Genomic DNA, 13,057 nt, shown 5'->3' with positions numbered 1-13,057 from the left:
CGTGGCTGCTTGCAGCGTGAAATTTAGCGAGTAAATTCTACAGCTGCCGATCCAGATAGGAAAAAAGCACTGCCGTGTACACGCCTGAACGACGAAGCGAACGATAAAACTGTAAAACGTTCGTGAAGGTGAAACGAGTTCGTTTCATTCGTTTGCGGATCAGGAAAATTCGCGTCTTCGTGGACGCGAAATTAAAGAAACAGCAGTTAAACAAAGAATATCTGTTATACACGTTGGATTCGTGACAAATAAATAAATAAATGTTCGTAAAAATGCTTTCGTGAGTCACCGCAGTCAAGTCGAATTTCACCTTCTCTTTTCAACGTTCTCCTGCCCACGTGCCAGGAATCCAACCGAGCCGAGACGAGAGAACGGAATGCGAAATCCAGCTTTCCTCCTGACGTAACGTATCGTTAAACGCTCGAGTCAATTTTTAAAGACAAGGACGGTCGGGTGTTGAACGATTTCCAAATTCGGCCTAGAAATAGCGAAGAAAAGGAAAGAGGGCATGTACAGTTGGTGGAACGTACGTAACACGAAGCGTAGAAAATCACTTTCGTCCTCTTTCCTTCCCTTTCTTTCCCCGATAGAAAGATTCTGCTCGCGTCGAGCATTCCGGACAAGTTCTGCTCGTTACATGGCGCGGCAGAGGTCGGCTAATCAATTTGGTTGGCTCTCGGACAAGAATTTTAGCCGCCGGAACAGAGAAACGCGAAAGAAAATCGAATCCGATCGATCAAGTCCGAGATGACGTGGCCCATTAAGCTCGCGTCGAGGAATTAACTGGAAGAAACGAATTACCAAGGAGGAAGCAATCGCGAGCGATGCGTCTTCCGTTTGATTACGCAAAAACACGCCGACGCTAAATCAACCGGTACACAGAGAGATCTCTGCGACCGTATTGCGATTTCTATCGTCGCGTCAGCTCGACCAATTTGCGAGGAAATTAATTTTTTGCCAAGCCAAAAGGGACAAAAACCTTTCAACTTTCGCCGTGGACAGCCGTAAACGCGCGAGCAACGAGTGGCGAATAACGAGACGTATGAAAGGGATCGCGTGATTCATCGGGCAATGTTACTGTTCACGCGTAAATCACGCAAGTTTCCAGCCTTTCGCACGATATCATCAACGTTCTTACGTAATTTTCCTATGCTTTTCCGCTTGCGAGATAACCATGCAAGCCGTCGTGGGCTAATTTTCCATGAGAATTCTGATACGTGAAAAACATTCGTAACTCTTCTGCGATCTAAAAATACACGTCAGGTAAACCCGGGGTATCGCACGCGGTTGAAAGCAGTTCTCACTTGGCGCAACATTTCCCTCGTTTCTTGCAACAAAACGGTACAATTACCCTCTGATCACTGTGGGCCAGAATCGCTACGATTATCGTGCAACCTTCTCCTCCGCCTGACGGAAGAAAAAAAAGAAGGGAAAAAGAAAAGGATAGAGATTCGACGGAAACGAAGATTTACGAGACGCGAGAGAGCGTTGCATCGAGGCCGATGCGACGATCGAGTCGCGCGTTTGGCGAGTGAACGTCCGTCGGCCTTGAGCCAGGCGTCCACCGTCTGTCCACGTGACGTTTCCTTCGTATCCGGGCCACGTCCCATTTTTTCGCGAAAATAATCCTTTTCGTAAACAGCTACACTTTCAACTTGCTCACCGTTCGCTCCTGCCACACTAAGAATATATATCCAGCAGAGGAGCAGCCTTCGGGGTCCGGTCTCCATGTCAAGCTGGCCGACGTTACCGATATTCTCGAATGGTTGGAATTAAGGGAAAGGGGCGTAAAAGGGACAAGAGGGAGAGAGGGAGAAAGAACAGGGAAGAAGGAGAAGGAAGGTGGGAAGAAAGGGACGACGCGACGTTTTCGCTCTAACCGCGAGAATCTCTCATTTAGTCGGATTGTTCGATCTCCTCGAGAATCAGCTGTCTCGACGTCCTTGGGCGTTCACTTTTAAAGCGATATCGATGTTCGTGCGATACGACGCGATACGACGCGGTATTACGCGGTATTGCGCGATCTCGATGGAATACGGATAAACACAGAGGAGGAAGCGACGAGACGCGACGACGCGATCGAGTCGGAGTTGTTCTCCGTGCGAGAACGCGAGAGACACTGACGGGCCCGGGCACTGGCGGTGGCGGCAGAGTTCGAACCGCACACACCGACACACCGGACCCACACGGTACACGGACCGCGCGCAGCCGGACGTCGACGCGGAACGGGGCAACATCTTTTTAACGGCGCGCACGTGAGATCCGTCGGATGGTACGTTGTGCAGCAGGTACCCTTGCCGCTGATACCGGCATTTTTCGCAACCGCTGGCTTAACCTCTCTCGCGGTCCACGCCGGTATCCTGCGCTATCCGTTCGAAAGAAACACGGATAAAGTCGCAACGTTGCAGGAGTCTGGAGCTCGCTCCTATCGTACCGATGAAATTGGCCCGCAGTGGAAACGATCCGAACGTGAATTTCGACATGCTACGGATTGTTTGTCAGGTCTGTATCCCGAGACGGATTATTTAATCCGTATCTCGTTTACCAGCGACGAATGCAGCGATGGACATGGTTTTCTACGAGGATGTAGCTTCTGCCGAAAGGAAGGAAGAATTTTTCACGTAACGTCGTCTCGTCGATAGGTTTGAACGTAACGTTTCGGTGTAACGGAGTCAGGGTTGCAAGAGCGTCAGGCTAATTGCTCGGTGGATCGATTGGCGCGCGCGGCAAGATCGATGAGAGCGATACGCTGCAAGAGATTACTCTTTCCTCCCACGAGTAGCTGGCGCGACGTTGCTGGAGAATCGACGAGCCGTACATTTTGGGCCCGTGGAATCGTTCGATATTTCAGCTGCGACCGATACTCTGTATTTTCGTTGGTACTACGAAATCGAGTCACGTAGCCTTTTCGAGGATCCTCCCGTTGCGTTGGAACGCTGCTTTTTATTTTGCAAGCGCGAACTCGTCGTCTCGCCGTAGGCGTACAGGTCCACGAACAGAGACGCGACGTTGGGCCTTACATGGATCCGGTGTGAGTCACTGCCCAAAGTGGACTATGTAAATGCGTTCAGCCAGTACGAAGAAACTGGTCGCCCGTTTATCGCGTTAAATCTTCTCTTGGAAATCTTCCAGCGCTTCTTTTTTACATCTATTTATAACTGGCTCTCGCTGCCATGGATATGAACCACGAACCGGAATAAGTAATTGGAAATCGATACGTTGAACGAACCTGGTCCGCCTGCAAAAATATCCATGATTTATAGAAGGGTGGCCGTTGATCGATAATTAATTATCGCATTAGCGGAATAAGCGGCGACTGTCGGGTCAACGAAACCGAGGCTCGCCGCTTCTCGTTCGACCGGGAGGATGAGACGCGCATAAATTTATTCAGGCAAAACAGCCTTGGGGCCTTATGGCCGAGCCGAGGCCAGACAAACGGATGTCTGCCTCTGATAGACACTGGCGTCGTTCGTGTCCGCTCGTGCACGATCGTGCACTCTCGTGTACGGTACCTGGACGAGCCACGCCACAACTCCGGGCCTCGAGGTGAAAGTGTCCAAGGATTTCGTAACGAGCAACCGATTGCGATTACGCTCGCTACGAGAAATCGTTTGGCTCCGTAACGACCGCCACGGCTCGATGCTAATTGGGCTCCATCCTCGGAGACTGCCTCGAAAAACATTCGATAATTAAAGCGATCGCACGAAAGTCTACGACATTTCCGGTAACGTGTTATCGAGAATCCATTCCTACCTTGCGCTAACAGCGCAAATAACAAGATCAGCGACAAGACGGAGAGACGATAACGAAAGAAACGAGGGAGAGAAAGATTCGGTTCCTCAGTCTTGTCCTACTCGGATCCCATCTTTCCTCGCGTAATCCAATTTATCCGTTTCTAGTTGTTGCAGATTATTATTCCGTACCGAAGAAATATCTAAGGAGTAAGAAGGTGTCTTAATATTTCAACGAAGAGTCGTTCTTTTTTCGAGTTTCAGAAATCCTCCGTGGCCGAGCTATCTCGTTTACGTCCACGTTTAATCATTTTATTATTCTGTTCTTTCAAAAAATCGGGGTAAATCTTAGGATACCAGCAAAGTACTCTTTACCATGTTACACGGTCGGTTTTTAAACCGTTTCGTCGCTTTGAGAAAATTCAAGGATACAATCTTCGCTTGGAGAACGGAGCAGGATGAACACGGTTCTTCCTCGAAGCGTTTGCTCGGAACCAAAATTTAAGCATTACGTCGTACCTCAAATATTTGAGAGGAAATTCCTTTGGACTTTTTTTCTTTTTTTTCTTTCTGTTTTTTTTTTTTTTTTTTTTTTTTTTTGCCAAAAGAATCCACTTTTTTCTTGTCTAAGAGCGGATGCTCAAAAAAGTAAATTATCTTTTTTCTTTGCGTAGAGGCGATAACGATCGTGCGCGTTGCGCGTTTACCGATCCAAAGTCCCGTTAATCGTCAACGAAACAGGATGGTCACGTCCCTCCTTGTTACGTATCTGGCGAATTCTGCGACATCGCGAGGAAGACCACCGAACAAGGCCGAATAATGGCCGATGGAGCGAACGATAGGAAGGAAGAGCAGAACGAAACGTGTCGCGTGGATGATCGTGATCGACGCTGACGCCATTAATCTTCGTGGCGGATAGTTTTGCGGAAGCGACAACTTCCACGGGACTTGGGCCTCATTAGAAAGGCCCCGAGCCGTTCCTCTTCCTCCGGGATAACCGTGGATGCTAATTATAACACGCGGAATAATGAAATCATCTTACTACGCGCGGCTCGCGAGCCCGCTGACTTCCTTGAGAACTTTTTCAACCGGGCCTGCGAGAGAAACGCCTTTATTAACGACGGGACAACGCTCCGCGAGGAATTAGGTTCGTGGGATTAGACGACCAAAGTTATTAAGACAAATTGTCCGCTAATCGTTTACGACTCTCAACCACCTAACGATCTCCAATTACCACTGCTCGCCACGCTTTTTATCCTTCGCCTCGATCCTATCGTCTCCGATACCGACCGATCGGTTTCGTTTAGTCCCTGCCGACAAATCGCCTGTGCCTCGTGTCGTATTTCTTCGTCCAGAGTGAACAACGAGAGTCGTAGTACCAATCAGCGACTATATTTTACAAAAATAAATACACGACGGTCAACGTCTTTGCGATGCGTACTGGTAAAACACAACCTATGTACAGCCACGATCCACGCCGGAACATTGATTTACGATCGTATCGTTATTTACACGGTTAGTCGTGGGAGCAGCGAGAGAATCGCGCGAAACATCTAGCACGATGTCGCGACGCTCTTTTCTTCTGCCATCACGCTAGAGTACCGAAGGACACGGCGATTAGAATCAGGAACGCGTTCACTGTGAACCTCGACGTGGAAGAGTCGAGCCCGTGCTGCGCCAATATCCGACACTGGGAGCTTCGAAAATGCTTCACGTTCCCCTCCGAGTCTCTCGCCAGCACGCACAGCTCGTACTTTGTCCCGGAATCCTGTAACTCTGGAATTTTAAAGGACCTCTCGCTGTAGACGAGATCTTTCTCGATCGCGGACTTGCTGCTTCCAGATTCACGAACCACCACGTAAAAGTCGCCGATGTCTTCTCGCGACGTCACGTACCACGTCGCCTTCCAACTCTTGTCCTCCTCGTTGCTGCAAAGTAATCACAGCTGCGTGAAGGAAATGCCAACGCTTCGACCTATGCGAATCCAAGATCGATCGATCTTTTCTAGAATACGTACTACTCGATATTTCGATACTTTACGTCCGGAGTGATGTCGAACTCGGGATACTCCTTCACTTCCCTCTGACCGCATGCCATCAGATCTTCCGTCACCTCAGTCAGCAATTTGTTGGCCAGGAAACGCGGACTTTCGCAGCTAACGTTCGACCATTCCTTTGGTATTTCGGTATGAACGTTCAGCCATCGTTTCAAGGGCCTCACGTAACAGTCGCAGTGCAATGGATTTCCTGAATATCAATTGGAAATAATATATACAACGATACCTGATTCTCAATAATAAAAGTTAGCGATTATTAAAAATAATGATCGGTAGAATCGTATTTAACATTTTGCTCTCCCTCTCTCTCTCTCTCTCTCTGTGTATGTGTGTTAAGAGATATCGATGTTTGGCTACTCGTTTTTTACCATTATACTGAAGCTTCGTGCTATTTTCTATAATCTTCATGAACATATCGTTGAACACTCCGATCGAGTTGGATTTCACGTCGAGAATCTTCAATTTCGGCAACGGAAGGATCTTGTTCAAGGGTACGTGAGTCAGACGGTTGTGACTCAGGTACAGATTAGTCAAATTCTTCGGAGGATCAAAGATATCCGGTTCTGAGAGGTCGTTGATCTCGTTGTAGGAGAGGTCCAGCGTTCGCATCGCTGTCAAATTCCCAATCACATCTAGGATATTCAAGGAGAAAGAAAAGATATTAAATTAATCGATCGCCACTTAACTCGATTTAATGTAGCAAAGAATGAAAAATTTTAATTGTCTCCAAGAACCTTCGAAACTATCATCTTTTCACGAAACACAATAATCATTTCGTATCACAATTTTTTTTAATTTTTTCTTAACTCTTCTTTTTTTGCTACACTATTGACAGATCGTGAAAACGAATTCGAAGACCCTTCTGTATACTCACATCTTCGAATCTCGTTGATGTTATTATGACTGATATTCAAGTACTGCAACTTTTTCGTTCCTACAGTGAGTTCGTGCGTCAACACAGGCATGGTGTTGTACGAAAGATCGACTTCTTTCAGTCGATAAGGGATCCAAGGATCGTTGGGAAACGTTTTCTTCGTAATGAAAGATATTCTATTGTGACTGAGATTGAGTCTCTCCAGAGATAAACAATCGTCCAGAAGCCCGTGGGTTTTGTTATCCAGTCTTTCCAACTTATTGTGAGAAAGGTCCAAAGACCTCAAAGAGACGAGACTTTGAAACGCTCCATTGGGGATGTGGGTAAGTTTATTGCTCGTCAAATTCAGCGTCAACAACTGCAACAGTCCCTCGAAAGCTCGGATGCTCACGTTCGATATCCGATTGTTCGCCAGATTCAGTTCGAACACTATTGGAAGACGTCCGAAAGCGGACTTTCCTAATTCGGTTAGCTGGTTGTGCTGAAATTATCGTCGGCGTTAAGTTAAATCACCTTGCTCGTCAAGTTGGAACGTGATATTAACTCAACTTATGATAGCATAGAAAAGATCGTTGAACCTGCATATAAAGATACTGCAAGCTAGTTAGAGTGCTTAGTGCCTCCCACGGTGGCCTCGTCATGTTGTTCGACTGCAGGTTCAAAGTCCTCAAGGTAAGCAGGTTTTCGAAGCTGCCGTGTTTCAGGTTATCGCCCAATCGATTGCCCGAAAGGTCCAGCGAGAGAAGAGCGTTCATCGTGGGCCATACGTCCATCGTTGGAATTTCCTCCAGCCAATTTTCGGCAAAATCTAAGCTACCGAGAGAAATAGGCAACTGGAAGATCTTCGTCAATCGATTATTCCTGACAGACAGGCTCCTGCAAGTTAACGCGACATTTTATTCAATGCTATGCCGGTCATCCTCATTTTTAGATAGTTTTAGCGAATTTGAACGAGTCACCGATCACCTGCAGCTTGGCAATCTGGTTAAACTGCCACGAGCGATATCGTTCAATTGATTGTAACTCATGTCCAACTCCAACAGCGTTGGCAGAGGACCGAACGTGGACGGTTTTATCTTCTCCAGAGAATTGTACGATAGATTTAAGAAACGAAGACTGAAGAGAGTCTGAAATACGGCGTTGTGGATTTCGGACAAGTTGTTATGGGACAGATCGATCGTGTGCAGCTCGTATAGCTTGGGAAACGTCTGACGAGGCACCGAATGGATCAAATTGTGCGACACGTTGAGAACTTTCAGTCCGGTCATGTTGTGCAGCGGCACCTGCAATTATTAATGATCGTTTCGCTCCGCGTTTCTTAGGGTTTCGATTCTCGAATTATTCGCCTCCGAAAGAGACCTGGTTGACCGCGGTGAATCGATTGTAGCTCAATCGCAGTTCCGTGGCGTAAGTTGCGCTGTCGAACGAGTATCTGGAAATATTTTCGAGCTTGTTGTGACTTAGATCCAGGATCGTGATGTTGACGCAGTTTTCGAAGGCGCCTGCTTCTATTTTTGAAATCTCGTTGCGAGATAAATCGATCTTCGCCAAGTAAAGATCTTTGAAAGACAGCTTTTCTACCACTGTCACGAAGTTCTCGGACACGTCCAACAGCTGCAACGAAAAACAAATTGAATATTTCGCGTCCGCGTCTGCTTTACATTGTTGCTTTAAATTGCTCGGATTGTCCTTAAAGCCACGATTAATAGCATTTATCAGGATATCTACGATAGTCGTACCTCTGCGAACTGCAGCTGATTAAACATCTGGAAGTCGATCTTTTTGATAAAATTCCTAGCCAGATCAATGGTACCTATCCTGGTAACAGGCCCAAAGGTACCTCTTCCAACGTCGTTTATCTGATTATCGCTCAAGTACAATCTTATCAGAAAGCGCATACCACGGAAGGTATTCGAGTCGAGTTTTCTGATTTTATTGTGGCTCAGATTGAGCACCTTCAGCAGCGAGTTTCTCGCGAATGTTCCCCTATAGACAAAGATATTCGTCGATTGATCAAGCGATTAACGTGTTTTCATCGTTTATTCGTATTTGTTTCGTATAGGGAAGAAAGCGCCGTTAGTGCACGGGAAGCATTGGCGAACAGTTTACCTTTTTAAATCTGAAATGGCATTGTGAGACAAATTGCACCAGCCCATCTTCGTCAAGTCGGCCAAATGAGATCCATCGAGCTTGTTAATCTGATTGTGGGATAGATCTAGATATTCCGTGTCCCTCAAACCCTTGAATTGATTCCTCTTCAGCTCCTTAATCTCGTTATCGTGAAGATCCAATTTCTTCAGTTTCTTCAGAGGAGCCAACGCTTCCACGGGCAAAGAAGTCAGAGTGCCTACAACAGTAAAATAACTGTAGGAAATCAGAGATACAATTCGTTCAAAAATAGTACAGTACCGTTGCTGATCTCCAACTTTTCGATCTTAGCAGCCGCAATGCTGTCAGCGAAGCTGTCCACCGGTAGAGTGGAGATTCGATGGCCAACGATACTCAGGATACTCAAATTCCCTAAAATTTGCAACGCCTGACGCGGGAATTTCTCTAGAGTGCTGTTTATCACGTAAAGTTCTTGCAGAGTTCTGTTCACGCCGAGAAAACTGTGTTCTTCTATCAGTCTCAATGGAGTGTCGATGAACCTTAACACTCGAACGTCCAGAGGATAGAGAGCGGGCCCATAAAAACGTCCTTTAATCGTAACATAACGAAAGCGATTTGCAAGGTAACTCGAGAACCTTGTTCCACGTATTTACAAAGCGTAAACGCGCTTCTCCGAGAAACAGCAAGCTTGCTTACCTATGTTGCATTTGTACAGAACAAGTTCCTCGATCGGTATGCCCTCGTTACCAAAATTGGAGAAGGCCAAGCTCAAACTTGCCAAATTGGTGTTCTCGCAACGAACATAAAGGCCTCTGTCACTGCCACGAACGCACAGGCAAGGATAGACGTACTTTGATTCTTTGGGACATCTAAACCGTGGTCCGGGTGGAACGTAGCCGCCCATGATGGCAGAGGGCACGATCAACACCCATAACAACGGGAAAAGTATCATCTGCGGAACGAAACGACGAAGCATTACCGATTAATTTTTCATTCTCGTTGGTTGCCAACAAGAACGCCAATTCTGCCGATAAGAATTCTAACGGGAGCAAGTGCCCCAAGTTGTAGAACTTTTATTAGTCACGGCACTCGTGTTGTAATCGCGCTGTTTGGCGTGAAACGTGAGAAAGTTTTCCCAATGGTCGGTCGATCCTGCGTTAGATTCGCGCCTCGATAACGCGCTTATGGATACCATAAACCAGGAGCCAATTAAACTTTTCCCTCGATTCGGAACGCGTCCTTCCGATCGACCGTCTCGCCTTTCCATTTTCCTGCTTCTTTCAAAATCCGTGACGCATCCTTTCTAGAAACTTCCTCGCGGACTCTTGTTTTCTTGCGTTGGAACCGCGCCTAATCAAACGAGCAAGCCGCCGTGACAACGGTCTTTGTAGAAGAATTACGCGCATCGTCTCTTACGATATCGACTTCACCGTATCGCGAGCCTAGCTTCCAACTGCTAGAACACATCGTCGTCCGAATAACGTGAAAAACGCGATAACACTTTTACATTACGAGACTGTGGTACGAGCGTCTCGTAGACAAATCGCAGAAAGATAGACGTTTGGGTGTCTAAATAAGCGCAAATCACGGCGAGGCGCGACTAATTTGTTTGCGGATCGGCGATCACCCGGAGGAGCCAGTAGAAACAAAGAAGTCGTAAAGAGACGAATGACCTCGTTGCTGCTACTTCCTTGGTATACCGTCTTTACGAGGAATCGCGTGCAACCACTGTTACCCACGTATCGGTTTAGACAGAGTTTCTGCCTGACAATTCCGTCCACGAAGTTGCCGCGATCAAAGATAAACGAGATCTATTCGCAGCAGATAATCGCGTTAATTAAATTTTTATGAGTTTCTCCAGCAGAAAGCTGTAATTTCGTCTTGTCGTACGATCGAACGTCGCTATGCAAATCCGAGAAGAGCGTGATAGATTATTATTGGCAAGGGAAGTGGGTGATCGCCACTGCATTCTCTGGCTGAAAGTGAAATGCCGCTCCCCGATGCGCGCTCGAATGCAAATTCTACTTTCGTTCGAATAGGTAAAGATCGACGTGGAAAAAAGTTATCCGTCCTTTTCGCCAATGAATTCGATAAATGAAATTTCATACCGGTCGCGATAAATAACAACGAATCCGCTATTCTCTGGTATCCAGTTAGAAGTAGCATTTGTCGGAGCGCCTGGTCGCTTAGAGAGACGGAATGATAGAAATTCGGGATAAAAAGGCTAGAACGTTTCCGATCGATCCAATGATCGAGATGCTTCGGCGCGACAAGTACTTAGGAAAATGTGACCGTTCGATCTAGAAATTAGGCCTTTGATTAACCGTTAGTTAGTGCGCAGGAGTTTGCCGTAAAGAGGATTCGCGAGAGGAAAGCGTGGGCTAGTAAAACGAGCGTTCTTTATTTCGATCGATGCGTTAACGATGGCCTCGACCACGGACGTTTAAGGGGGTCAACGAGAAACGGGAGAATTCCGCGGTGTAACAAAAGATTCTATCGGCCAACAGCCTAAAATTTTACAACTCTCTTTATAGCTAATTTTACAGCCTAACGTTTAAAAGGATGAACGCTCGCGAGGCCCACTGACCTGAGAAACTAGCGAGCAAGCGTGCTTTATTACGGTTCCAGTAATCTAGTAATTCAGCGAGCGAGGAGGTAAAGAGAAAAGCGGTGATCTAGTTTCGCCGCACGTTTATGCAACGATCGGAACATAATACGAGCCTTCCACGACCGAGTCGGTCGCAAAATACGACGCGTAATACGGAAACGTGCTTTCTGTAAAGCGCCAGGCATCTTTTCCACAAAATTATGCAATTCGACGTTGAGCAAATGTACCGATAAATACGTTGTATAATAGGAAGTACAGAATTTTAGCGAAGCGATACAAGTTAGACGCGCGGCATATCGAAAACACCGTTGGTCCTTTCACTTCTCGCGAAGCGACCTTAGCGGTGCAACGACAGGCAATGAACCGAATCATTTTGACTTCTAGTTGGCGCTAAAAAAATTTTCCTGCACCGGTTCTAATGACGTAATTTCGCGTTTGACACCTGATATTTCACGTTGCCCTTCTATCGATGTGAAATCGGAGAAATCCAAGAACGATGTCGAAAGTAAAACGTCGAGGAACGGCTCGAACCGCGCTTGTACGTATTATATTAATTCGAGGAGGCGTAAACGAGTAGCTGCGCGAATAATCGAGAAGAGATCTAAGCTCGTGAGAAGAAACGTTTCAGTTCCTCCGTCTCGGAAGGAATAATTCGTGCGCGAAGAAAATACAAAAACCACGCTCTACTTTCCGCGCCCAATTAACGTTGTTACGACAGCGTGGCAGGGGAAAACTCGAAACCTCTGGAATAATGTTTAGAATCGTCGGTGTCTCTTTCCGACTCGTTCCTCGTTCTCGCGTTCTCCTCGTTTGTGCAACGGGGAAGAGGGCGGCGAAAAATGACGTCACACGGAACTTTTCGTTTTTTCCTTTCCGCATCGACTACTTTCAAGGGTATTTTCGTTGAACCAGCTGTCCTTGCAAAGCGAGATTTACCGACGGATAGCGTTAGAAAGAATTCCATTTCTTTCGGAACTCGATAGGTTCGCGATAGAAGCTGTCAATGCCACGAACGGTAACTGATATCGTGAGAGCCACTCGTTGACACGGATGGGCGAGGAGAAATCAGAATTTTATCGTCGAAAGGAAACGTATAATTACGGAAAAGGTGCAATCACTGGCGTAATAACCGGTAACCCGTATCTCTATTCACGCGTTGAACTCACCGCACTTGGCAGATGACGTACAGGAGCACGTGGAACCGCGCTATCAAATACCACCGCGTTTTTCTTTGATTTTTTTTCGTAAGGAGAGTTTCGATCAAGATGTTAATTACACGTATGATCTTCGGGAAGAAGCGTTCGTATCGAAGATAAAGTACCTTGTATTGCGGTTCGCGTACGGACAGCACGTTCTGAAAGCACGATGACGGTCGTCGTCTTCGAGTCACATATTCGTCGCTCGACCAGTTTACCATTCGATCCGTTTCACGCGCGCGAAATCAAAGGCGAAGAAGAAAATCACGTTAACGTTTCACCGCGTTTCTGTCTTTCAGACATTCTGCGAGTAGTTCCTGGATGAGGCTGCCGTGAAAACTGAGCCGTGGCTCGAAGCTAAAGAGAAAGGCGGCTCGAGACGCGAGGCCTCCCTCGTAGGCAGTTGATACGCGCTGTCCTTTCGTGGACACGCGGCTCTCTGACTCTAAGCCCAGAACATTTCCACGAGACAAGGACGCTAAG

General features: G+C 46.8%; 1 protein-coding gene across 2 annotated transcripts; it reads right to left on the bottom strand.

Moving 5' to 3' along the window:
• Window positions 1–1,855: 1,855 nt before the first annotated feature.
• On the bottom strand, window positions 1,856–13,041 carry LOC126923172 (toll-like receptor Tollo). 2 transcript variants are annotated; one of them, XM_050736358.1, is made up of 12 exons: window positions 12,700–13,041; window positions 9,467–9,722; window positions 9,071–9,358; window positions 8,771–9,008; window positions 8,401–8,647; window positions 8,021–8,275; window positions 7,628–7,944; window positions 7,240–7,537; window positions 6,662–7,142; window positions 6,156–6,419; window positions 5,749–5,977; window positions 1,856–5,659 (listed from the first exon to the last, which is right to left on the bottom strand). In XM_050736358.1, the coding sequence occupies exons 1-12, from the start codon at window positions 12,793–12,795 to the stop codon at window positions 5,320–5,322; spliced, it is 3,309 nt and encodes a 1,102-aa protein (XP_050592315.1). In that variant the 5' UTR covers window positions 12,796–13,041; the 3' UTR covers window positions 1,856–5,319. The 2 variants fall into 2 exon arrangements, with proteins under 2 accessions (XP_050592315.1, XP_050592316.1); XM_050736359.1 differs by lacking the exon at window positions 12,700–13,041 and adding an exon at window positions 12,545–12,693.
• Window positions 13,042–13,057: the final 16 nt, after the last annotated feature.

This window comes from Bombus affinis, chromosome 13 (genome assembly GCF_024516045.1).
Source record: "Bombus affinis isolate iyBomAffi1 chromosome 13, iyBomAffi1.2, whole genome shotgun sequence".
Taxonomy (NCBI): Eukaryota; Metazoa; Arthropoda; class Insecta; order Hymenoptera; family Apidae; genus Bombus; species Bombus affinis.
This window is presented reverse-complemented; position numbering and strand designations above follow the sequence as displayed.

Excerpts from the sequence above, each read along its gene's own strand:
- LOC126923172 (XM_050736358.1), bottom strand. The coding sequence starts at position 12,795 with ATGGTAAACTGGTCGAGCGACGAATATGTGACTCGAAGACGACGACCG. Across the intron at positions 9,359-9,466 it reads TCTGTACAAATGCAACATAG|GACGTTTTTATGGGCCCGCT; the intron begins GTAAGCAAGCTT and ends TTACGATTAAAG. Across the intron at positions 5,978-6,155 it reads CACGAAGCTTCAGTATAATG|GAAATCCATTGCACTGCGAC; the intron begins GTAAAAAACGAG and ends ATTGATATTCAG.